Genomic DNA, 27,323 nt, shown 5'->3' with positions numbered 1-27,323 from the left:
CACCGTGGAAGCCAGCTCCTTAAATTGTATTGCCTTAAGAAGATTCACTAATTCAACTTATCTATTCCAGCTGTGAAGGAGGTCTAAAGTGATGCTTGGAACACTGAATTAGAACATTTAGATCTTGTTCAGAACAAATTTTACAGTTCCTTTTAATGCAGATGGCTGAAAAGAATAAATACATTAGAAAGTGACTGGTTTAGATTAACCTTTAGTACTTGAGACTGACCTGTAACTATCAGCCTGATGTACCACTGAATTAAATTCAGTGGATGCATGGTTGCTTACTTTTAATGCTCTTTGATTTGTGTGGTTAACAGATTGAAAACCATTTGTTGAAAAGGAGTTGATATCCAGCTTGAAATACAGGCCTTATGTGCTTCACAGAGAATCACTGATTTCCCTTTTCCCTGTTATTTTTTTTTCTTTTTTGGTTTTACCCTCCCTCTCACAGCAACAAGATTGACTGTCTTGGTGCTTGAGTTAAGGAGTATGTTTACCAATATTTGAGTTAAAAGCTAAATGACCATTTGCTTGTCTGGCTAAAATTGATGGTCCGTCTATGCTGGAGTTTTGAAATAGCTGTTGGGGTGATCTCTAAGAGCTGTTTAGCAGGACCTCTTACAAGCTGGCCAAAGACACTTGCTGCTGTGCTGGCTTAGTTTGAATAGCTTTTGTCTGATTTTTGTCTTTGTCTTAAAGAGCCATGAACTGTGGTGGTGTACGTATACCTTCCATTGAGGCAGGTATGATGAAACAATACAACATTGCAAGTGTCTGTGTCTTGCATTATTGCTCAACAAATTATTTTAGTGCAACTGAGCTCATCAAGCTGTAGTGAGGTTGCATCAGATTTAAGTTGCTGTAAATGAAATTATCCAAAAATAAGGAGTGAATAGGGGGAAAAATTGCCTGAACTATTCCCCACCATCCCCTCTCCCTACCACAAAAATGAGGGAACAGAAAAAAATTATTTTTTTCCTATCCATGGTAATTTGGAATATTCTTATGCTAGATAATTTTTCCTTTTTTTTTCAAGCTTGCATGCAGATGCTTATGAACTGCTAAACAGCAGGTTATTTATGAGTTACTTCTGTCTTGTGATTGTGTCCAAAGCATTATGCCTTAAATCTGGATTACAGAAAACTACTGAATAGGAATTCCCCTCTAAAGAGCTAGCTTGTGGTTTTGGGTTTTGGTGGTGGAGTGAAAGCTTGAAGAGTTTTAGTCTCCCTCATAATGACAAAGAGTCATGTGTTGCTTTTTACATTGGCTGAGGGAGGAAAAAAGGAATCTTGGGAGATTATTCCTCTAACACTCCAAATGAGGATTCCGAAAATGTCAGACACTGAACTTGCTCTTGTAAACAGTTCTGCTTTAGGAACTATTTGTTCCTTACATGAGTCACTGCTATGACTGCTTTTTACTAGGCAGTTAACTTATTTCTGATTAAATAGAAAATGTCTTTCCTGTATTAAAAAGTACTAGTAGACAAAAATGGTTTATTTTTAATCTTGAAGCTACTTTATGCTATTTCTCAGTCTCCATGTAGGAAGAAGTGGAATTTTCTGAAAAGTGGACTTTAGAGCACTTACCGTAAGGCAGTTTTGGCCAGTAACTGGCAATCTTCAGTACACACAGTGTTTTGTTTGTTCTCTTGGTAATAAATAACAAAAGGAACAAATAAATTACAAATTCAGTCATGGCAATTTTTGTCTATTCAGCTGCAAAATGAGAAGTATCCATGTTACCCTGCAGCTTATATCCATACTATGCAATTTAGAGGTGGCTGCCTCACTTTTGGGGGAAAGCAGAAGGTAAGTGTGTTTCATTTTCTGCAGATGTCTATACTGCTCTGTTTCTTCAACACAAAGTCTTAACCTCCAATTCAGGTATTTCTAATGATAGCTTGCTCAGTTAACAACAACAACAAAAAAACCACACCAAACACCAAAACAAAAAATGGGAAACTACTTACTGTATTTCAAGGAGTCAAATAGAAATGGTTTACCCGTCTGTTTTCGGTGTATGTGGTACAATGAAAGTGACTGATAGCAGCTGAATTCATGTTCTGGAGGGAGGTGGCGTTCAGGCAACTGCTCTCTATTGAATGCTGAGTGTGAAAATATAATCTCAAATGGTTTCTTTCTGAAAATGCACATTTTTATGTTGACAGTACTTCTATTTAAAGTCTCCTAGACTGCCTATTATGAATTCTTTGGAAATTTATCCTTTGTTTTTTTCTCTGTATCACTAGTAGGAAAAATAACTGCTTAGTCCCTACAAAAATATGTAAAAACATCTGAAGAGCTACACTACCAGAACTATATGTCATTTATGAGAAAGGTCAGTACTAAGTGGTGAAAGAATATGAGTCTCAAATATATGTCAAGAATAAATGGATATTCATCTGCTTTAAGACTTAAATTGCAATACATGAAGCATTTTGTGATGACATGTGAATACTAGCTGAACAACCAAGTATTGCCTCTTGCACATGTCTCTAGGCCTCCTTATGTTTTGATGGTTATCAGTAAGATGAATTCATATCCAATTAAAGCACAGGTTTGATATATTCAGACAGAAATGGTGTAGCCAGAATATATGATTATTATGGAGAGTATACAGCAGGCAATGTGGGCCAGCAGCTTGACTTCACATCGTACCAAAGATTTCATGATGGCACTAGAACAGTTAGCAAAATGATATCCTCATATGATTCTGCCACATTCCCACATTTAAGAGAGCTAAGCCTTCTCTCTTGGTCAGTGTTAACTGACAAACCAAAAGGTTTTCCATGAGTCATCAGTTTTGTAACTGGTGAAATGAACAGCTCTGTATTTTGAAGTATGGCTCAATAACAAGTCACCAAAGCTGTGACCTGAGGGTGTACAGAGCATATTCTGCCATCCATGACAAGGTGCAAGCAGTTTTCTGTACTGCTTTTCCTTTTGACAGAGCACTTACCTATCCCTCAAATAACAGACAGCAGAGAAGATATTCCCATTTCCATGCTTGTCTCTGAAGTTCTTGCTCCCAACTGCTACTTTCAGTGATATTCTTCAGTAGTTGAACTGCTTTTACTGCCTCTCCTATTTAAACTGTGTGACTTAGTATCTCCTGGTTTAGCATGATTTTTCAGTAATCCTTTCTCCCTGTGATTAATATGGAAGTGAAAAGCTTGCTAATTTCCCTAATACCTTTGTTTTTTCTAAGCAATGATGTTGAATAAAACTCTTACCATATGTGTTCGTTTGAATTTCCAGATCAACCTGGGCAGTGGATGCATTGTTGTTGTTTCAAGGGTTTATAAGACTTGTTTACAATGAGCTTTTTCTGATTTTGTTTTTTGTTTTATTTTTAATTCTTCTCTAACCTCAAGTAAATCCAAAACCTTGGATCTGCAGCTGGAGGGTGCCCAGGGATGTCTGTACATCCCTTAATGAATATTCTTGCAGAAGTTGCTCAGTTATGATTATATGAAAACCTGTGCACCTATATGTCAGCTCAAAGACTACTCTTGACTCTGGTTTCTAGACAATTCATTGTGAGATTTCAGTTTACATTGAAAAGTTTAACTCAGCCTTTCCTGCCTGGATTTTTATTTTAGACTCGAAACAATAACTTACAGGAACCTTTGGGAGACTTTTAAGGATCTATACTAGCTTGAATCTGACTGTTCCTTTAGGCAGTCCTCCTAGACACTGCTCTTCATGGTTCATTCTTACTGGCTGCATTTTTAAGCTAATAATTTAAAAGTTCAGAAATGCGTTTCAATATAAAATTCTACTGCACCTGAATACCAAACAATTGCTAGGAATAAGATATTCATCTGCCTTCAGAAACGTGCCTCAATATATCTTCAAGGTATACCGCGCAAGGCTTCCCACTCATACTGTCTTTAAGGACAACCTGTCAATCTTCAACCCAAGCTAAACTAGATGTTGTTATTCAAAAGTTTATAGTCCTACATCAGTAAGGAGGTGAAAAGGTCATATATGCAGCTATCTTTGCAGATGCAGGAAGGAACAAGCAGATTGTCATCCATTTGCCAGAGTGTTAGATTTTCATTTCTTCCCTCCACTGATTTTACTGTCATGCCAAATGGTGGAAAAACATGTAATGGAATACTGTTCTGCAACTTTTCAAAGCATTGCCTGTTTATTAAGAAATTATAGTAAACTATAGTATTGCTGAAGTATTTGCAAGATTAGCTAATTACAGGGGAAGGACTTTTTTTTACAGCTGCTAACCAATGGAGTATTGATTCAGGTGTTCAGAGTTCACCAGAAAATTATTGAAAGGGAATTCTGCATAAAAATGACTTTTCACAAGGTTGTGTCTGTATAAGGTACCATAATTCCTGGTGCCAAGCACACAGCAAAGCCTCACGCTCCCCTACCAGCCAAGATTTTGGAGTTTCCTGTTGTATGGAAAGTATTCTTCATTCTTATTTCTGCTGTCCATGGAGAGTCCACATATTTGTGCTTTTTGCTGTTTCGGTTTTTTTTTTGTAATCCTACCTGTTAAAAGCAATATCTCCAGCTAAGGATTCAGTTACTGCCGGCCCTGGCTTGAGGTTAGGAGACTTCTGGGAGGAGAGTTGTTTTAGAAGCAGCAGGCAAGACAGTGGAAGTGTGTGATGCGAAATCCTATAGCAGCAGCTGTGGTGCGTGTTGAAGTGCTGGTGTGTGTGACAGTGGAAAGTCTGAGACATCAGAGCCAGTTAAGGTCAGCTGAGCATATAAAAGTTTGCACAACAACCCTGTGATCCGTGAGCTGTTTAAGATTCAATAGCTGGAAAGAAATGTAGGTCAATTTATCATCTCAGTAACAGCTTACTACGTATGTAACCTGAACGTACAATAAGTGGCACCAAGAAGCAGAAGCAACAGGTATATCTTCCTTGTCCAAACTGCTGATTTCTCAATCTTGTGGAATCATTTCTTTGGACTCCTAATGTATGGGGGAAGGGTGTCAGAGTGTGGGGCAAGGCCCTGCCTGCGCTGAAAGCCCATACATCACACTGCAGGAGCTGCAGATCTGACAACCGGCTGGGCTCAGCAAAGAAGGTCCCATTGTAAAGCAGAGGCAATAGCATTAACCTGGAGAGGTGCACTAAGATTATTTCTTCACAGTGGATGAATACTAAGCACGTAATGCCAAATCGGAATAAATTACGGGGAACAAACTGGGCAAGTTAGACTTCAATGCTTCTCCATTACTCTGCTTCCCAGCATTGTTACCTGAGAAAATAAGGTTACCATTAAACTATTGTCCTTGGTTTTTAAAATTAATAAGTCATCCTATTGTGAATAAGTTTTTAATGTCTAACTGTGGGTGCTTTTCACTGTGTGATGGCAGTGATGGCTTTTCATTTAGTGAGAGCCTGGAGTTTCATGGTATTTAAAACTGAGTACCAAAATAGTCACTCTAGAAAATATCGGCCTAACTGGCAAAGTATTCAACTTGCCAAGCTAAAGAATACTTAGATAGCTAAACACTTATCTGGTTTTTCCAACTATATAAGTTAGTTTGTTAGCAAGTAATACCTTTATTTATGAGGCTTCTTTCATCTCAGGAAAGCAATTAAACTTTTATCTAGGCAGAAGGGCAACTCTATTAAACTTAATATGCTAAAAAATTACAAAGACATGCACTGAAGTGCTACGTCTGTTTGAGATGTGCTGCTGTGCTTTTGTCTTCAGCTTGAAGTATGGAGAATACAGACACTGTGTGAATAAGGGAACTGCAGATGTTCTCTGTGTGTTATTGTTTGGTCCTCTTCAATAGCATGAGCCACCAGAAAAGCATGAGTTACACACAAACATCTAAAAAGGGGAAAAAGAGCTGGCTTATTAAGTCTTCAAAGATTTTTTAATGTAATTTTAAACCACCAAAGAATTTAATATTAGGCAGCTGTTTGTAAGTCTAAGTACCAAGTACTGCTATGAAAGTAAAGCAGAAAACATATTGAAGATGCTTCAAAATATTGGTCTATGGTTTAAATACAAACAGACATGTGATTTTAGTGTACTGCCCAAGACTGTCCTGAAATGTTTTTTTTTTTTGTCAGCTCTTCAGAAAAAGCTTTCCACAGGGGAATAAGAGAACTGAATGCTCCATCTCCGATTGACTGTAAACTGAACAGCTGGAGTGCATGGGGGCCCTGCGACCCATGCACCTATCAAAGGGTAAGCTATAGTTGGAAATCTTTGTTCCAAGGCCACAGCCAAAGGGACATTATCTGTCTGCCTTTTGGTTATTGGGAACATACCAGACTGCAGCTCTTAATGCTGTATGTTCATGATATGATGGAACCCATGATTATTTCACACATGTAAGCCATAAAAGTAAGAGAAGACTGCATCCAGGTGTACAAAACTCTCTAAGTGTTCTGATTCAAAATGTTTTGTTGATAGAAATTGTCTACTGTGGCCATATTGATGTTTCTATTATAAACATTACTTTTTAATACATTTTTACCTTTTTAAATAAAAAACAATTTTTTTTCAAAAGCAGTTTTTTATTTTCTTAGCAAAGTTCTTCTTATGACTTTAAAAAAATTGAAGACTTGAAAGCATACAAAATATATATGATGCTTGTCCTCCCTGGATTGAAAGTAATGAAAATAGTGAAATAAAATATAGTGAAAAACAAGCACTTCTACATTCTTGCTAAGATATTATTATTAATTCGATGTTCCCTTACTTACACTTTTTTTTATGTATGAACAATGCCTATGCATTTTCAACCAGAAATTTCACCAAGGATGCTTCATTTTGAAAAGTTCTAGGTTCACCTGAAAATCACAGAGTCACAGAATCCCAAGGGTTGGAAGGGACCTCAAAAGGTCATTTAGTCCAACCCCCCTGCAAGAGCACAGGAAAATCCTACAGTTCTGCTATTTTTCTTTTCTCTCTAAGCAATGTTAACAGTGTTATTTATCTTTCAAGTTTCGCTCTAGACGCATTGAAAGATTTGGACAGTTTGGTGGAAAACCATGCCTGGAGACCTTAGGAGATACACAAAGCTGTAAAACCAACCAAGCTTGTCCTGAAGAACCAGAATCAGACTGTGGTACTGACTTTCAGTGCAATTCTGGTAAGTTTTGTTTTCATGCCTTAGTGAGTTATGCAATAACTTAGGAAACCACAAAGTTAAATCTGTTTCTGTTGAAGACAAAATGCATACACAAGAAGAGAGATATGCTTCCTTGCTTTTCTAGTTGCAGATAATCTTCTGAAGCAGTGCCTTATTTCTAGGGTTTAAAGGCAGTCCATAGACAGGTGAGTTGCAATGCCACAACTCCAAAACCACATCAGGAATAGTTCTTCAGGAGGGGTATTTTCCTTTTATCTCCCATTGTAATTTGCCTCTAGTTTAAATTCTCCTGTAATTACTAGTTCATATTTAAAGGCTGACTATACTGTGAGTGTCCTTTCTTCAAGCATAACTGTTCCTTCTGCTACAGAATCACTATGTTTTCTGAAAAAAACACTGGGAAAAACTAGGACTGAAGAAACCGTCATAAAATGGATAGGGAAGTTTACTGACCAAATCGGTATCATGTAAACTAGCTGGAGACCAGAATGTCTCTAGATTCAATGTAAGATATAAATTTGTAAAGTGATACATGGATAGCATATGAACAAATGTAATGTTCAAAATTCATCATAAATCCAAATAAGATAGGAAAACTTAAAGGCAATATAAATAGTCAAAAAAGAAAAGAAAATATGCTAAGTGAATTCTGAGTCCCAAGCCATTGTCACTGTTGTCTTTATCTCAGATACTGTGAAATGCAAGTGGAGAAATTAAAATTAGAAAGTATATATTTAGCTACTAGTTCACAGTCATTGTGTGGCACTTACAGGTGTGGCAGATATTAGCAAATGTTTTGTTATGCTAGGGCTAAATTTACCCCAAATTTTAAATCCTGTAGGAAAAGATCAGTCTTTGTAAACCCTGCGATACATACACTTAGTATATCTAACTACTACTTCACTGTGTGTTTAGAACACAAATCACTATAGTTTTTGACAGCACAGTGTCCATATTATTCAGATAATATAATCCAAATAGCAACAATTCAAACAATTCAGAAATAATTCTTTGTTTATATTGAATTAACACTTTCCCGTATTCTCTAAATATGAATTTAACAAACTCCTAAAACAATACACTAATAATCAAAGATTAATACAGAAAAAAATTACAGGAAGCTACAGGAATTAACAGGTTTCTTCAAATGACAACAGTTCTCCTGTCACTTACTTTTCTCAGCCATCCTAGTAAACAGTAGTATGTACATAAGTAAACAGAGTAGTATGGGTTTGTTGGGGTTTTTTTTCCATTTGAAGGAGGGAGAGTGTTGGAATTGAGTTCCTCATGACAATAATAGAAACATGCGAAGAGGAAGATGTCAATGAAGAGTAGCAAGGATGCTATTTAAAGTGCATCATGGGAAAAAAAAAAAAAATTCATTCAATGTTTTATTATCTGATTAGGTCGATGCATCAAGCGACGACTTGTGTGTAATGTCGATAACGACTGTGGAGACTTTTCTGATGAAGATAACTGTGAATCGGACCCACGATCACCATGCCGCAATCATGATATTGATGTGTCTGAAATTGGCAGGACTGCAGGGCAAGGGTAAATAGGAAAAAGTAGCATTGGGCCTTGTGAAGAGTCTAGGATTGTCATCAAACACAGCTGAAAACACTGGGCCACAGTGACATTCCCAAAAGTGGAATCTGAATCATGTTCATATTTTATTCAGAAGTGCTATGCAGCTTTTGGACAAACACCTAACTACTATTTTATTTTGTATACTTGAAGAGGATAAAATATTATACAGACAGTTTAAATCGATTATTATGTCATTCTTAAGTACTATACTAACATGCATGTCTAAAAGGGAGGAAATGTATCTTTATTATTTATACAATGGGATGCCTTACTGTAACAATACTCTGCCTGCAGCTTTTTTCCGGTATTACATTCTCCATTTCCCAGATGTTCGTTGTTTACAAGAGCTTTCACCATTAATCTAAGTAGAAAATTAATCTTTATATTCTCAAATGCTGCTGGATTTCTTTAGTTTCAAACAAAAGGAAGTGTGACATACTGTTTATCTACAAATAGAGCCAGAAAGCAGCTAGCTGAAGTGGAACAGATGAACATAAAAGTATACTACAGCACCACCTTGTGTTTAAATGAAAAGGACATATCCTTTTCATTTAATTTGGTAATAGCGTTACTGCACAAAAGTAAAAATGCAGTCCTAGTAGCATGGGGAAGAAAGCCAGGTACTTGGGCATTTTTAGAAGTAGCTTCTTTATTATTTTTACTATAATCTATTACTAAAATATTCCATGAGAAAATGTTGTGTATTTGTGATGGTGGCGACTTTGGTGAATTTATAACCACTTTATACTCTCTGATGAGTATACTGACATGTATCAGACATAAATGCTGGACCTACTGAAAAGATTCAAATCTATGAAACAGATATAGAAGATCAAAAGAATGCTACAGAATCTTCCAAGGAGCAGTTGGGGGTTTTTAAGTATCTCTTGTACATTGGTATGTAGATGCATAGAACTATACAGCCAAAATGCTTGCTTCTCTGTTTCTGTAAAGGTTCTGAGTTTCTCTCCTCTGTTCCAGAGAACACTATTATTCCATCAGGTCACACCCTGTGAGAAAACACAGTGCTACAAATAGTTGTATATTTCTTCTACAGATTTGATGGATGTTGTACACACTTGATATGAAAGTTACTACCTGAAAACAGCCTAGTACAAGTTATGAAAAAAAACAGATTAAAAATAGATATTGGAATATCCCTTTTAAACCTATAAGGAATGTTTCATCACAAATACATTGGTCAAAAAGAAATGTTTTTACCTCCTTTATTCATCAGGTTCTCATTGTGTTTGATACTTAATATCTATCTTTTATTTGTTTATGTCTGATACAAAGCCTTTAAAAATTAAGAGATTTGTAAATCCACCAAAGTGCTTCACAAAAGATGTATTGTTATCTCCACTATGCAATGAGAGGACCACAAGACAAGGCAAGCTGCTGTGTGGATGAAGCAATATGCAGTTCCACAGCTATAGTTTCCATTTCTTATAGAATCTGACTTTTTCAGTCATAATACCATTGTCTACAGGCTATGGGTGCTGACATCTTTCAGAAGCATAACCTTTTCTGTATTTCTCTTGTAGAATCAATATTTTAGGGATGCAGCCAATGGCCACACCATTTGACAATGACTTTTTCAATGGTCTTTGTGAAAGAGTGCGTGATGGAAACACACGGACTTACTACCGCAAGCCGTGGAACGTGGGTGTTCTCATTTATGATGTAAGTCAAAAAAGTTTGATGTGCAAACTAGGATGTGCTTAACTGAACGCTGAATCATGAAATCCACCTTGAAGACTTGGCATATCTCTTCAGTCTGACAGCAGCAGCTTTTTAGCACCGAGCTTTTGTTTGACAAAGTCCAGAGGGAAACAGGTTATATTATCATTTGCTTTAGCAGTTAAGCTCACTTGTGACAGATAAATTCCCAAGGTTCATTGCTGCACCTGTGCCTGGTAAATGCAAATATCTTTCTGGAATGTTTACAGTATGAGAGGATGAGAAGAATGGGAGGTGTACTGGGTAGAGCAGCAATACATTTTTCCAAGGGCACACAAAAGGCACTGATATAAAGGCAGGAATAATATTATGATGCTCTGGTCCTACTTGGGTTTTCTAATCAGCTATGACTTTCTCTGTCTTACTGAAAACAAAAGTCTAATAGGCTTTTGAGATTCAGATTATGACTTCCAGTGGTGTTTGAATACCTAAAATATTGATGATCTTAGAAACATCAATGTCACATTTATTTGAAAAATCAAAGTGTTATTTTGCTTACCAAATGCTTTGCCTATCACTATAAGTAGATACTTCATAGAAAAATTACAATTTTATACAGGTCATGCCCAAAATAAATAAATCTGACCCAGAGATCATTGCTCTTATTTGATTTTGATGCATAACTATTTTCAGTTACTAAAAACTCTGTGCTACTAAAGTATACAAAAATAAACAACACTGAAATAGGTATTCTGAATTAGCTATTGTCCACTGTAAAAAAAGAATGCAAAATCATAATCCTGATTAATTTCAGCTATTGGGACATATTAGCAGTTCTTGTCTGTGTTCTAGGATGGAGCTGGAGAGTACCATTCCTTACACGTAAAGGAAAAGTTGACACATAAATTACTTTGACAGTGTTACATGCTGAGATTTAACACTCATTGAAATATTGTCACTGCAGTTTTCTGTTCAATTTTGAAAGACTGAACTGATTAAGATGAAGTGATTTGGGAAGTGAGTAGTATTTCCATTTGTTTTGTTTTAAAAGAAAAATGTATTGCTAAGCTATGTAAAACACATCACTTTAAAGTGCTGTGTAGATTTTTCTATTGTTGCCTGGTGTGTTCTCTCATACAACCTTGTCATTATATTTTCTAAGACAAAAGCAGACAAAACCTTCACATCTGAGTTCTACCATGATCGTGTAAAAATGTTACGAGAGGTTTACATAGAAAAAACCTCACACTTTAATGCTGATCTGTCTCTGAAATACATACCTACTGAAGGAAGTAATAAAAGTAGTTCAGAAGGAAACTTCAAGTATCACTACAACAAGAATTCAAGTTTAAGTTCTATCCTGAAAAGCTCCACAGAAAGGGTAAGTTTAATCAAACAAAAGGTTTTAATGTAACTATTTTACAAGCAGTAAAATTTGTACAGTTTAGAATAACACAATATTAATATTCCTATTTGCCTGCTAATTTTCTGTCATTTATTCACAATAATGAAATCCTGGCCATACTAGGGTTAAGATTTCAGACGTGGCCAAATGTAGCCAGTGCACTGTCATGATTTTGGTCTGTCAGCTCTTGTGCTTTCATAAGCATTGCCCATCTGGTGGTTCCCTGCAGCATGCTGGAAGGAAATGTTCTCAGTAAGCAGTCTGGAAAAAACAAGCCTATTTGGGAGTTGCCAACAAGCCATACTGCCTTACCTGTCCTTTGAGACAAAGGATAGGCCCTATCTCATTTCATTTAGTTTAATTTAGTGGCAAAGAAGTAGCCTTAGAATCTAGTGAGATCAAACAGACAGAGACCACAAAAAATGATACTACTTTGTAGATACTATGGCCTAATCCACCAGCTGGGTGCTAGTGGAGTTAACCAGCCAGGTCCTATACCCTTTCCCACCATATATACCAAAGTCTATGATTGCAACATGCCATCACATACAAGGCACATCAACTCCATAATACTGAAATGCACCACATGCAAGGAAGAACAGATCTAACCCAACTAATTCACACTCTTGTCAGCCTTGTTGCCTGGGATCCATTCAGATTTTTGGAGATCAAATGGATTTTAGGGACAAATTAGATAACTCTCATAACTGATTAATTAAAATACTGCTGAAGAGAAAAATCTGTACTACAAAGGGAAGCTGGCACACTGAAAAGTTGATAAAAAGTCGATAGAAAGCTGACTTTGTATCGGCATGAGTTTTCTTGGGATAGAAATGGACCATTTAGATCTCCAACCAATGATCTCCACAGATGCAAAACATGAAATTTCGTAGTTCAGGGTATATTATAGGCTGTTCATAGAGTAGTGGCTTATTATAGGACTTCTGGCTTCAAATTCTTGCTCGGAATTCAGTTCAGAAAATGAGTCACGATCTGTCACCGGCAGAGGTCTATCACCATAAACTGACGTCGCTGCAAGTTAGTGGGCTGGCAGTCTCTGGCCAAGAACACTCCAGGGCTCACCTGTGAGTTAAAGCCAGGAGCAGTGCAGGGATGTCCAGCTTGGACAAAAGCAATTTTGTACAAGCTGGATGGAAGGAATATTTTCACCTACAAAAGTTTCCTCACAGACTTTAAGATGCCTGAAGATTCCTGCAATTCTGAAGCCTCATCTGAGCCAACAGTTTAACATCTTTTAAATGGTGCCAGATAACGTGATGGTCTGTTGCTAAATCCCTTTTAAGGACCACTTATTAGGCACTCTTGTTTAGCAAGTCACTTAAGTACTGCAGATAATGGGGATTGGAAGGCATGTGTTTCCTCAAGGTCTTCAGGGCAACTACTTCACAAACTGTCACGTGTTATGGGCAGCAGCTAGGTCCTAGATTATGATTAGATTATGATATAAAACCATCTGCAGTGTAATTTATGAAAATATCAGTCACTATACCTAGACTTAGAATGTATGTATGGGTCAAATGCTTCAAGGAATTTTTTCTTGATTAATTTTCATTTTATAATGTTACTTTGTTTGGGTTTTGTTTTTAATTGGAGCTGTGGGCTTTCTTCTCACAGTCTGAGAACAACAGAGAAGTGATCCAAAAAAAGAGAGAACTTAATACTCTGACTATAAACAAAGACAAAACTCCAGTTGACCTCAGTGAGCAACTTCTATTATCTAGTGAGCCATATAGAATTAATTTTCAGTGTTACAAAAGTCAGAAAGGTAGATATTGTACTTAAAGGAAAGACCTTGTTGTCAAATTGATCACATAGGGTTTCCTGAAATTAGTAAAGGGGAAGTTCTGAAAAACTGGAAGAATAGAAATAAACGAAATCTCTTGCTGCTTGCTCAATTTAAATTGGAAAACTTTTAATTTGAATTACACAAGTTTGTCCTTGTTCCAAAGTGCTAGATTAAATGGCATGTTTGAAAGTGCAGCAGTTTCATTATAAGTAAAATAGAACAGATATTCCTGCTGTGCTGCATACCAGAATGGCATTCTCATCCACTTTCTTCTCCTTGCATTCAGAACCAAACCTTTCTGCATGTCAAAGGAAAGATTCAGCTTGGAAGATTCCGAATGCGAAGTCGTGATGTCCGTCTCACAGATAGTTTCCTTGATGATCTAAACTTTCTGCCTACTGAATATGATAAGGGGGAATATTTCAAATTTTTAGAAGATTATGGAACTCACTATGCAGTCTCTGGAATTATAGGAGGAAAATATGAACTTGTTTACATTCTGGATAACTATGCTATGTCTCGAATAGGTATGCATTCTGTTGGTCTTGCTGTGGTATGCAGATTATCACCAAGTCTCCAGTCACGCAAAGAAATGTATGAGGATAAATTTGTGTCCATGGAGCATTACTGAGCACAGTTCAGTGTGTAGTGCTTGTCGCACACCGATGACATTACAGAATTACATGAGTTCAAAAGAGATGACAGTCTTTGTAACATCCGGAATTATTTGAAGTCTGTATTTTGAGTCTTTACCTGAAAAAAATTTAAATAAGCAAAACCAAAAAACAAACTAGAACTTAGACATACCCAAAATATTATCAGTACTAATTGATGTGACATAATTCACAAGAGATTCCCAGTGCCTAGAAAATCTGCCTAAACCTTAAATCTAATTTGCTAGTTGGTACCTTCTTGTAGTCCAATAACTTTAAGTTTGGTGGTGGCAAAGAGATAAGGAACTTTCTAGAAATCACATAGTGCACTTGAGTGTGTTGAAACTGTTTTATAGACTTTAACATTCACACTGGAATTTCTATGCTCTGGTTAAGATAAGGAAGTAGCAGTTTAATCCTCCCTTATGTGCAGTTCAGATATATGTGGGTTTGTGATGGATTAAAGTGGTCACTCTGGAAAAAAGTTAGAAAAGGCAATTCTCATGATGATTTTGAAGATCAGGAAATAATGACTTGCGCTTTTTTTTAAGTATCAATCTTAAGCACAAGTCTTTCTGAACCCAAAAGTGAAGTTCCAGATTATATGTTTGAGTCTGATAAATACAAATGTGTTGGAGGCAGTAGCAGACAGGGGAGGATTAGAATTTAAGGGAACACAGTACTTGTAAGAGATCAGTGGCATTATTAACTTTATGGGAAAAACAGTGGAGAAGCATGTTTGAGGGTGGGAGAGAAATACTAGAAGAATTAAATGAATTAGCACATAAACACAATCTTTTATGATAAACATCTAAGAAAGACAAAATTCTAATCGAATTTATGGAAAGAGTGGTCCCTAAGGGCACATCTGCTTTCAGCCAGATCAAGGAAAATATAAATCCATTTTTATAGGGTTTTGATATTTTTCTACTCACTGTAGATCTCACTTGCCTTTGCTCAAGCACTTCAAATACAATCATCCTCACATTCACTTCATGGAAGAGGAAAAAGCAGAATATAAATGGGAAGAAGAAAGCCATAAACTTTTCCAATAGCCCTGAAATTTACTCTCCAAAAATAATACCACATTATTTACTGTCACTAAATCCCTCCAACCACCTAATAATTTCCACTTTCAGGTATCACTATAGAAGATGTGAAAAGATGCCTCGGCTATCACTTAGATGCCGTGACTGCATATGAACACTTACATGTCAATGTTAATATTGATAGTGGTAAATGTGAAAAGATTCATATGAAAGATGAGTGTAAGTATATCTTTATTTTACATTATATCTTTTGCTTAAGAAAAGATGTTAGCTTTTATAATCAATGTAGATATTGCTCTCAGGGAAAGGACAAATCCAGCAGATGAGTAGAAGTGAGGCTCCCATACTTCTACACTCCCAGCTCAAGCTAGGCTGAGTTGTTCCCAGTACACACACAAACACACTTTTATAACACATACACACATTGCTGGCCACAAACATCAATGTAATCAAAAGCACAGTGTTGCTGTTAGTGGCAAATATCATAGAATCACAGAATAGTTGACATTGGAAAGGTTTTCTAAAGGCCATCTCCAAAGGAGATGTACTGGCTGTACATAGGCAGTAGATCCCTCCAGCAGCTGACCTTAGACATTCAATTTAACCAACAACTGAATCCTTAGTCTCTGCTATTACTGGCACCCAGATATACAATGACCCAAGGCCCACTCCCATCGCTGGCACAGACCAGCTGGTGCACACCAGCACACACTCCAGATGTTTCCAGTATCTGCCCTTAGGTGCTCAGTCTACCCAGCAATCAGAACTTGGATCCTCTTATTTGCAGTTGCCTTACACAGACACATACTGAAGATGCAAACAGGTCTCAGTCAATGCCAGAAGCTTCTGGATTCTCCAGTATTTGGCCTAGAGCCCTAGTTATGAAGCAAAAGCTCCTACTATTATAATTCCTGCCCTTTTCTGATTCAGCTCAGGTAATACAGTAGTGTTCCTCATATTATCTTTGGCTTGTTATTAAATGGCTATGATCTCCGTAATGTCTCTCATTTTGCCCTATCCTTTCCTTTCAGATATAAGGTTGTTTAATCTAATTGCAAAATAAAGGATTTCCTCCCACATAAGAGTTATGAGTAAAGAAAGATTTGAATTCCGTCACAACTCATGAGCGAAGGGTTCTTCTCTCTACAGTCATTTTATAGAGATGGACTGGTTGTGCTAAAAAGATAACTGCTCTTCAAGATGCATGGGCAGTAAACTTTTATCTTCATCCTCTCTTCTTTCTACAGCATCACTTAAGGATGATTTTATCATAGATGATATAGTCTCCTTAGTTGATGGAGGGAAGATTGACTTTTCAGTTAAGATAAAAGAAATGTTACTGCGAAGATCCAAAACCATTGATGTAAAGGATTATATAGAGTGGGCTAAGTCTTTAGTTGATGCTCCAGTAGTGATACAGCAACAGGTAAGCACAACTTCATTAGACCTGTGGTTTTTACAGTTTTGAAGCTTTTGCTCTAAGATGGAAGTTAGACTCCAAGTTTATTGTGCACTTTCAGGTATTTTTTTCATCTTAACATTTTCTTCCTTATGCTAGTGATAGAAGGAATATCAAAAGAATTCAGGGCTTCAGAAAAGTCTGTATGTTTGAGCTCTTTTCTTCTACAGCCTTCTCCGATACATACACTTGTTCCAGTTAAGATAAGAAATGCATATTTAAAGAAAAAAAATTTGGAAAGAGCAATAGAAGACTACATTACTGAATACAGTGTGTGCAAATGTGAACCCTGCAAAAATGGAGGCACCCCTGTGCTGGTAGATGGATCCTGTACATGCATGTGCTCAAGCTACTTCAAGGGAATTTCTTGTCAGATTCCCAAATCTACATTAACTAAAGGTTAGTAAATAATCCAGGCACACTAAACTGAACATATTTGTCATTGTGAACAATATCCTGTCAAAATGAGCCTTCATAAGAATAGAAGGATGACTTAGCTGTACTGCTATTATACCTACTTATACCTACTACTGTCAAATCTCATGGATATATGGTGTGGAAGTGAATGTAAGTTACTGGGTTCTTTCCATAAAGAGGACAATAATTTAGAGTTCATTGTCCCACACGCATTGTTGCATCTTGGAATGATACCCCAAGTTCACTTATATTAACAGGAGCATTACTGAAGCATAATGCAGTAATGGTAAACAGATTTCAGGCAAAAGCAATCTCACCATGTCATAAGCATTTGCCTTCAGTTTCATGCAAAGGCACATGCGTTTGCTAGCACATGATCACATGTCATAATTGCTGTCCTAAGCTTAATATTAGATTGGTCCACAAGGGGGAAGAGGGAGATGAATGCAGTTTCACAACTGACAATGTAAAAAATTTATTGTGCTGTAAATTCAGTCTCTGTTACCAAGTTTTTACAAGCAGAGGTGCTCAAAACAGACCTTAGAAGTTGATTTTCAGGCAGCTTCCTAGGGAGACAAAAATGTTGAAATCTCTGGGCTTGTAAGCAGTGCCACTGACAAGGGCATTTTCAAAGCCAGATCTGTATGATGGGTTGTATGCTGAGGGCTGCAATGATCTGCAGAGTCACCATAACTGGAGAACATCTGACCAGTCATGGTCTACCTTGCCCACCTTCAAAAGTGCCAAGTAAAAAGCTCTAATTAATATTTCTGTCACTGCACAGAAGAAAAAGAGATGTTGGACTAATCCTAGTATGGTATCTAATTAACAGTTGTCACTGATGGAGGCTGGAGCTGTTGGAGTTCCTGGTCTGCCTGCATCAATGGAGAAAGCACTCGAACTCGCCAGTGTAATAATCCTACACCAGAACCTGGTGGCAGAGCATGCCAGGGAGAAAGCACTGAAAAATGGCCTTGTGGAGAAGCAAAATAGTTACGCTGCACAAAAACAGGTCAGCAGCCTCTCTAAATACTAATGTGTTATTGCTGTTTACAATAAATGGTCAGTCAATATTTGGAGCATTTCAGTGACATGGTTGAAGAAGTGATGGGTAAATCCACTTACATCATTTACATCTGTGACTTGATACAGTTTTAAGAGCATTCATCTTGTAGCTTGAATTTGTGAATGGTTGGATTTGTATTTAAATGTCTTGAGAAGTAATGTTTTATTGCAGAATTCAAGAATAAAATGGAATTCTATATCTATATCTATAAGAACAGATTAAAACTCCAGCTCTTTAAATACAGATTTCATCTTCAGTCAGACCCTCCACCAAAAACCTTATGTCTTAGAGAAAAGGAAAGAGACATGTCTTCCAGAAACAAGCATAGATAGTTTGGGAGTTCGAATTCTCTTAACTTGGCAAATAAAATTCGTAGACCCAACAAAACCACTCTTGCAGCATTTTCAAAACTTTTAGCTCAGAAAAAAATAGCATAAGAAAATATCTAGCTAGATGATTTTGTCAGGGGTTTTTTGATATAATACTACAAAGCAAAACAAAAAACAAGCAGGATTTTGAGGATGAATGCTCTGGCCCATAAAATGGCAAGGTGGTATCAATTTTCTTCATCTCCTGAGACAAGAGGCTTGCATGTGACTTGGACATGACAGTAAGTTTTCAGGCCCAGAAGGAAGCATTTAGGTTACATGCTTAACATGTTACCACATATTCCTTTTCTTCTGGAAGCCCACAAGTAGAAAAGAGGTGGCAAGATAGGCCATCCTGTCTAAAGTCTTGCAACATTACCTCTACTTGCATTTAAAATACATATCAAGAAATTTCTTCTAAGCCTGCCCTTACTCAGCTTCAGTAGTGTTCAGCTACATCTAATATTCTTAGAATCATAGAATGGTTTGTGTTGGAAAGGATTTTAGGATCACCTAGTTCCAACTCCCCTGCCATGGGCAGGGACACCTTACACAAGATCATGTCACTCAAGGCTCTGTCCAACCCGGCTTTGAACACTGCCAGGGATGGAGCATTTACTACTTCTTTGGGCAACCTGTTCCAGTGCTTCACCAACCTCACAGTAAAAAACTTCTTTCTTATACCCCATCTAAACTTCCTCTGTTTTAATTGGAACCCATTCGCTGTCACTTGTCGTATCACTACAGTTCCTGGTGAAGAGTCCCTTTCCAGCATCCTTGCAGGCCTCCTTCAGATACTGGAAGGCTGCTATAAGATCTCCATGAAGCTTCTCTTCTCCAGGTTGAACAGCTCAGCTTTCTCAGCCTGTCTTCATATGGAAGGTGCTCCAGCCCCTCAAAAGCTCCATCTTATGTTGAGGACACCAGAATTGCACACAGCACTTCAAGTGGGGTCTCATGAGAGCAGAATATTCTACTTGTGAAGCACTCTGAAGTGTTTCCCTACTTTTGCACATTCCCTAGGTCAGTGCTATTGCCTTCTTGCTAAAAACAGGGTATTAAATTAGCCTTTGCTTGATCCACTGATGTCAGTCTTATTTTAAGAAAATCTCATAAGCAGTTTGAGTCTTGCTCTATGTCATTGACATGTCATTTACATATCATTCAGCCATGACAGTAAATGCCATTATGAGCATGCATGATACACACGCATTATAGAATCATAGAATAGTTAGGGTTGGAAAGGACCTTAAGATCATCTAGTTCCAACCCCCCTGCTATGAGCAGGGACACCTCACACTAAACCATGCCACCCAAGCCCTCACCCAACTGGGCCTTGAACACCGCCAGGGATGGAACATTCACAACTTCCCTGGGCAACCCATTCCAGCACCTCACCACCCTCACAGTAAAGAATTTCTCCCTTATATCCAATCTAAACTCCCCCTGTTGAAGTTTTAACCCGTTATCCCTTGTCCTGTCACTACAGTCCCTAGTGAAGAGTCCCTCCCCAGCACCCTTGTAGGCCCCCTTCAGATACTGGAAGGCTGCTAGGAGGTCTCCACGCAGCCTTCTCTTCTCCAGGCTGAACAGCCCCAACTTTCTCAGCCTGTCTTCATACTGGAGGTGCTCCAGCCCCCTGGTCATCCTCGTGGCCCTCGTCTGGACTTATTCCAACAGTTCCATGTCTTTTTTATGTTGAGGACAACCAAGTGTCATCAGCAAACTTGCTGAGGGCGCACTCAATCCCACTGTCTATGTCACTGACAATGATGTTGAGCAAGACCAGTCCCAACACCGATCCCTGAGGGACACCACTCGTTACTGATCTCCAGCTAGACACTGAGCCGTTGACCATAACTCTTTGCATGCGGCCCTCCAGCCAGTTCTTTATCCACTGAGTGGTCCACCTATCAAATTGATGCCTCTACAATTTAGAGACGAGGATGTCATGTGGGACAGTGTCAAATGCACAAGTCCAGGTAGATGACATCAACTGCTCTACCCCTGTCCCTAAGTTCCGTAGCCCCATCATAGAAGGCCACCAAATTGGTCAGGCAGGATTTCCCCTTAGTGAAGCCATGCTGACTGCCACCAAGCACCTCCTTGTTTTTCATGTGCCTTAGCATGTCTTCCAGGAGAATATGCTCCAAGATTTTGCCAGGCACGAAGCTGAGACTGCCTGGTCTGTAATTCGCCAGGTCATCCATTTTCTCCTTCTTGAAAATGGGGGTTATATTTCCACTTTTCCAGTCGTTGGGAACTTCACCTGACTGCCATGATTTTTCAAATATGATGGCCAGTGGCTTAGCAACTTCATTTGCCAGCTCCTTCAGGACCCGCAGATAGATTTTGTCAGGTCCCATGGGTTTGTGCATATTCAGGTTCTTAAGATGATCTCAAACCAGATCCTCTCCTATAGTGGGCCTAAGGTCTTCATTCTCACAGTCCTTGTGTCTGCCTTCCAAGACTTGGGTGGTGTGGTCAGAGCATTTGCCAGTGAAGACTGAGACAAAGAAGTCATGAAGAACCTCAGCCTTCTCCAAATCCAGGATAGCCAGTTCTCCTGATAGCTACCAAAGAGGGCCCACCTTGTCCCTAGTCTGTCTTTTATTTGCAATGTACCTATAGAATCCCTTCCTGTTATCTTTCGCATCCCTAGCCAAGTTTAATTCTAACTGGGCCTTAGCCTTCCTCACCTGGTCCCTAGCTTCCCAAACAACATCCCTGTATTCCTCCCAGGTGGCCTGACATTGCTTCCACCTTTCATAAGCCTCTTTTTTCCTTTGAAGTTTCCTCAGCAGCTCCTTATCCATCCAAGGAGGTCTCCTGGCCCTCTTGCTGCACTTCCTTCTAGTTGGGATGCAACGCTCCTTAGCTTGTAAAACACTCCTGAGCTTGTAAACATAACCAGATATGTTTCCTCGGATAAGGCATAATAAAAGGTCTTTGAAAAAAATTAACCTAACTTTGCCTTTTGATATATCACACTTGTTGAGTATTCACTCTTCCAGCAGAAGTCAGACACTTAAGTCTTCTGAAAATCACAATATGTGTTTTCATTCTTCCTTCATTCTTCATGAAGGCTGTGCTGCCGTTTAGCAGGATCTTGATAGGCTGGAGAATTGGGTGGAGGGAAACCCAATGAGGTTTGACAAGGGCAAGTATAGGGTACTGCACCTGGGGAGGAAGAACCCCAAGTACCAGCACAGGTTGGGGGCTGACCTACCAGAGAGCAGTTCAGCTGAGAAAGACCTGGCAATATTGGTGGATGACAAGTCGACTATGAGCCAGCACTGTGCCCTTGTGGCCAGGAGCTCAATGGAGGTGATCCTCCCTCTCTACTCAACCCCAGTGAGGCCACATCTGGAGTACGGTGCCCAGTTCTGGGCTCCTCAGTACAAGAGACAAGGAGCTACTGGAAAGGGTCCAGCAGAGGACCACAAAGATGATAAGGGGTCTGGAGCATCTCTCTTATGAGGGGAGATTGCAGGAGCTGGGCCTGTTTAGAGAAAAGAAGACTGAGAGGGGATCTCATTAATGCATATAAGTGTCTCAAAGGCAGATGCCAGGAGGATAGTGCCAGACTCTTTTCAGTGATGCACAGTGACAGGATGAGAAGCAATGGCCATAAACTACAATACAAGACATTTCACCTCAACAGGAGGAAGAATGTTACGCTGAGGGTGGCAGAGCACTGGAACAGGCTGACCCAGGGGGACTGTAGAGTATCCAGACCTGGAGACATTCAAACCTGCCTGGACACATTCCTGTGTAACCTGCTCAAGGTGGCCCAGCCTTTGCAGTGGTTGGAATAGATGATCTCCAGAGATCCCTTCTAACCACAATGATTTTGTGATTCATTAGATTTACTTTACATTACAATCATATTTGAAACACAGTGAAATCATGTTCTTGGTGAGCCATGACAGTACTATTTCAATTAAATTTTGACCAATATATATGTCATAGCTACTATCTTCTATAATTTTTTAAATTTTTTTCTCCTTTTTTAGAAGACAATAATGGATCTCAAACCAATTCTACACATCACAGTTTCTGCTGACCAGCTAGCTACCCAAGAGCAATGGAATGCCATGATTTAAAAACACCTACAATTTAAATGATCACTAGTCAAAACAAACCAATAAATGTCTTAACAGAGATGAGCCAATGCAGTGGTTATGGTCCATCTTTTGTATGTCTGTGGCTGCATAATGGTGTGCCCTTGTCAATGTGTTTTTCCTAAGTCTTTGTAGTTTGTTTTCTAACTGACTTTCAAGAATTCAAATCTGGTATGAGCTTCAGAACCTGACAGAATAACTAGCTTCAGCAAAGGGCCCTTGTGGCTTTATTTCCAACCTCACATCTTACATCTAGTTAATGTCTTGAATCACCAGTATGTTTATACATGCAGCTTTACTAGAGCTACTGCTTTGCTCTTCCCAACATTTGCTGAACAGCCAGATATTTGTATCTTGTCTATGTAAATGTGTTAAAGATCTTTATACTAAATCAGATGCACATTGCAAAGGAACAGAGGAGTTGTTATTTTGCTATCCATATTTTTAGCAAAACTTCCAAAGGAAACAAGACTGAGGCAACTGTATTGTCGTTGCACATACCTGGCAGTCTTTCTCAGTGACTTTTGAACCTAATGGACAATTACTACAAAAGAAGTTGCATGAAGAAAGGCAGCTAATTTGAGAAAACAAAAACAAATTAACAATTAAAAAATAAACAAAAGCAAATTAATGCCCCTGCCAAGGAATAGGTATTATTAACTTAGCTATTCTACTGGTCCACATGGGAGCAAGTCAAAACAGATTTCTTTAAAAAAAAAAAATTAAGAACAAAAGTGTGTGAGAGCTGAGTGGTTTAGCAACACAGGAATGGTAAAAGCCATCAGATCAATAAGACCAGTCCCTTACATACTTGCAGCCCAGGTCTGGAAGAGTCCCTTGAAACCTTCTTTACCTGCCTCCTGCCCACCAGAAGTGACCCTGAAGGCTTTGAATGCCAAAAACCAAACATCACAAAAGAAAACAGGAGAACTGTTTCCCAGGCCCCTAGGGTAGGAGAGCATTCAAAGTGCAAAAGTTTACTGATAACCAAAGAAAGCAAATCATACCCTGTGCTACAAAGGCAGAATAAAAAAGACCTTTCGCTGGTTTCTGCCACTGTGAACAGTTCCATTCACACAACAGTAGTGGAAACAGGCTTCCACTAACTAATAGGCTGCCACTAATTAATGTTCCCAAGTGAACAAACAGAATTTCTCCATGGACAATCCACACATGCACCCAGCATCCTTGCAGTCTTCCTGGGACACGTGAAAGCCTGAAGCCTAACACGTACGTACATTGCACCTGGAATAAAGCTGCTCTTGGTGGAAGCTCTAATGTTACTGCCTTAATGTGGGAACAGCAAGAATCTTCATCAAAATCAGGAAATCTCTAGCAGACAGAGCAATTTCTCAAGAGCTGCACATGCAAACATTCTTGGTTTGAAAATAAAAAAACAAACAAACAAACAAACAAAACCAAACTAAATAGAAGATAGGCCTAGGGAAACATATCACGGTCTGAGATTTAACTGTCAGTGTGACCAGACATGCTCACCAAGCATCTTTCCAGCATAGTTAGTATTCTCCATCTGGCAGATTTTTTTATCTCTAGCATCAGAATCCTCCTTGTCTTGTCATTAAGTCTTTTATATAAATTGCTCATGTAGCATATGGAAGCCTTACTGATCTCTTTTATCCTTTATCTACCTAACTGATATAGTTGAAGGTGTCCCTGCTCATTGCAGAGGGGTTGGACTAGATTACCTTTGAAGGTCATTTTGAGCCCAAATTATTCTATGCTTCTAAGATTCTATTCTCTTTGGAAGACCATCATTTAATATAAACAACTATAAATGAATATAAAATTTTGTCTAATTCCCACTTTAAATGTACTCACAACCTATTTATAACCATTGGATTTTAATCATTTATTTTTCAGTGTAAATGATCATCCTTCCTTGGTAAAGACTACCTTGTCATAGCCTCTTTCATCTCCACTTTCTTATATTAGAAAAGGCAAGCTCTTTTAGTGTCCTTTCAGAAGCCATAAAGTCCTTCTACTCATACTAGACTTCACCTGTACCTCTACACTATGACTAGAACTGCACACAACACTCTAAATGAGCCCTCATCAGTGCTCTGCATACATTCCTTTCCTGCATTTCCTAAAAATCACTTCACTAAGGCACACTTGAATCACTTTTCATATGTGCATGCAATGTTAGTGACTCATACTTACTGTTTCCCTTCCCAAAGTAAAAATTCTTCTTAGCCCTAAGTATATGACTGAATTACTAAACTTTAGGTGACTTCTATCACTCCAATAATCAAATCTTCTCATTCCTTCTACATAATGACCTGATTATCCACTGTATTAATGGAACCATTCAGTTTAGTACATATTAGGATAACATTGCTATAGGCCCGGCTCTTGAACCAGACTGCTAACTCACGATCAGTCCTGTATCTGCAGAATGCTGCAAGTAATTCCAGTTAAACTCAGGAATTCCCCTTCCACTTCTAAAGTGATGTTGCTTTAACCAGCTACTTACCTATCCTGCAGTCTTTCTGACAGGTCACATCCTCTCCAGTTCTCATCACTTAAAATTCAACAAAGGACATTATATGAAATATTCCGCTTAAATATAGATAGATCAAGTGTGGCCAAAAATACCATAAACAAACTTTGTAAAACAGATACTAAGTTTTTCAGATGTAATCCATCTTTAATGAAATTTACCTTAAATGTAGCTACATTTACCTAATATTTTCTTTTTCAAATTGTTTTTCTGTCTGTTCTTAGAGCTGTATAATGTTGTGCTCAAACAAATAAGTGTAGCTAGCTGCTCTAGAAATTCTCTGCTTTTCAGAAAATAGGTAATATGTTTGCTAACTGCCACTAGAAATATCTGTAGAGATATGCTTTATTAACTATATAATAGATTATATTGATATATTACATTGAAAGTGTAATTGAAAACCAGTGTTTTGGGATTTACAACAATGCAGCAATCCTTTCAGTGATCCAGTACGAAGCCTATGGCAAAGTCCTGATTTCATCACAGAATGCAGTTTAAACCTTCCTTGTGACACAGATATTTTCTGTTACTTTGTTATTGGTTTTTTGTCCCCCACTAATTCATACAGAGAAACTTTCTTATTGACAACTCAACTGATTTTTTATTTAGTAGTTGAACATTACTTAAAGTATATCAGTGTTCCCTCTCCCCCCCTTTAACATGTATATTTTCTTCCTTTCTACCTTCACTTTTTGTGCATAGAAAGTCTGCAGCAGTCCAGAACTTTAACATCCTGTCAGACCAGAACAGCCAAATTTTTTTGATAGTATCTGCTATGAAGAACTGAATAGTCAAAGGCTAATTGACAGAAATATAGTGCAGCTTATCAAAGAAAGAAAATTACTTCAGATTTTAAACATTCATGAAAATCTTAGCTAGAAAAAGACATGCATAGGGTAGGTAGTGAAGCCTAAATACACAAAAAATTCAGGAAACCAGAGTATGAAAGACAAGTAAAAAACATTTATCTTTTTTATTAAGTCAAGGATTAGAGGAAACATAACTATATAATCTTTTCATCAGTGTAGACCTGGGTTTTGTTCTAACTTGGAGGTCACAAAATGAAAGCATACACATTCTCTGTCATTTGTCCTTCACAGAGGTGCAGTGTACCCTAAACAAACGCTGTTGAAAATTCTGTTAGGTCTCTGATAATATGCATAACAAGAATTTTCCTGATATCTTTTCTTGTGAAGGCTGGATAGACCACGTACACTTTGAAAAAGGAAGTGCATAGTGAAGGACAGAGAACATTTTGACTCTCTCTAGTACAGTACATACTCTTTAGCAGACTTGTGGAGACAGACAGCCCGAAACTATGGTAGGTACAGAGCTGTATTCGTTTACTTTTTATTACATGGATGCATAAGATTTAGTATTAGGACTGCAGTGGATGTGACTGTAAAACTTTAAACATATTTCTAATAGTTTTCAATTCAGTTTCTTGCAGCTGACTTCCCGCTTTTGAGGGCATGAAGAAACTTTTTAAGTTTTTTTAGCTTCTTCATCACATGAACTGGTTTGCTTGTGTCTTAATGATTCTGTCATTCAAAATTAAGGAAAACAGCTGCTTTCAAGGCTAAGCTGCTAAATTAGTTTGCATACCTAGAAGAACCCCACAGTCAAGTGTCAGTGTAACAGCAAGAAATAAAATGGAATAGGTCAAACCTTTTAATAAGACTTCCAGGGAAAAATTGCATTGCCTTACTTTGATTCAGAAGTACTTTGTACCTTTTCTGAAAAAAAAAAAAAAAAAAAAAAAAAAAAAAAAAAAAAAGCACACCAAACACTCAAGCTTTATGCATTTATGTGCTTCCTTAAAAAGAAGGGGTTTAAAATTCCAAACTCTATATATGCATCTGTTTTTGTAAGTATTTTGTTAATAAACCAAACCAGTAATTTCAAGATAGGTGATTTTACAGATCAATATTGAAACTTGTGAAATCTGAATAGCTTTTCAGGCCGTCTTTGTAATGGGAAATAGTTTAGAACTCCTGGAACAGCTTTATACTTTTATCATAGTACATATGCCCAAATAAAGCAATCTTTCCTTGAAGGTAATATTACTAAAGAAGTATTC

At 38.0% G+C, this 27,323-nt stretch overlaps 1 protein-coding gene across 1 annotated transcript; it reads left to right on the top strand.

The window, feature by feature from the left end:
- Window positions 1–1,731: 1,731 nt before the first annotated feature.
- C9 (complement C9) lies at window positions 1,732–18,157 on the top strand (the record flags this gene model as incomplete). Its single annotated transcript, XM_080637240.1, has 11 exons — window positions 1,732–1,817; window positions 6,077–6,194; window positions 6,957–7,104; window positions 8,511–8,658; window positions 10,239–10,377; window positions 11,537–11,755; window positions 13,873–14,113; window positions 15,379–15,507; window positions 16,536–16,714; window positions 16,918–17,146; window positions 17,997–18,157. 11 exons carry the CDS (start codon window positions 1,732–1,734, stop codon window positions 18,155–18,157), a joined length of 1,797 nt encoding a protein of 598 aa, XP_080493366.1.
- Between the last annotated feature and the right edge of the window lie 9,166 nt (window positions 18,158–27,323).

Source organism: Psittacula echo, assembly GCF_963264785.1.
Source record: "Psittacula echo genome assembly, chromosome: Z".
Lineage (NCBI taxonomy): Eukaryota > Metazoa > Chordata > Aves > Psittaciformes > Psittacidae > Psittacula > Psittacula echo.
This window is presented reverse-complemented; position numbering and strand designations above follow the sequence as displayed.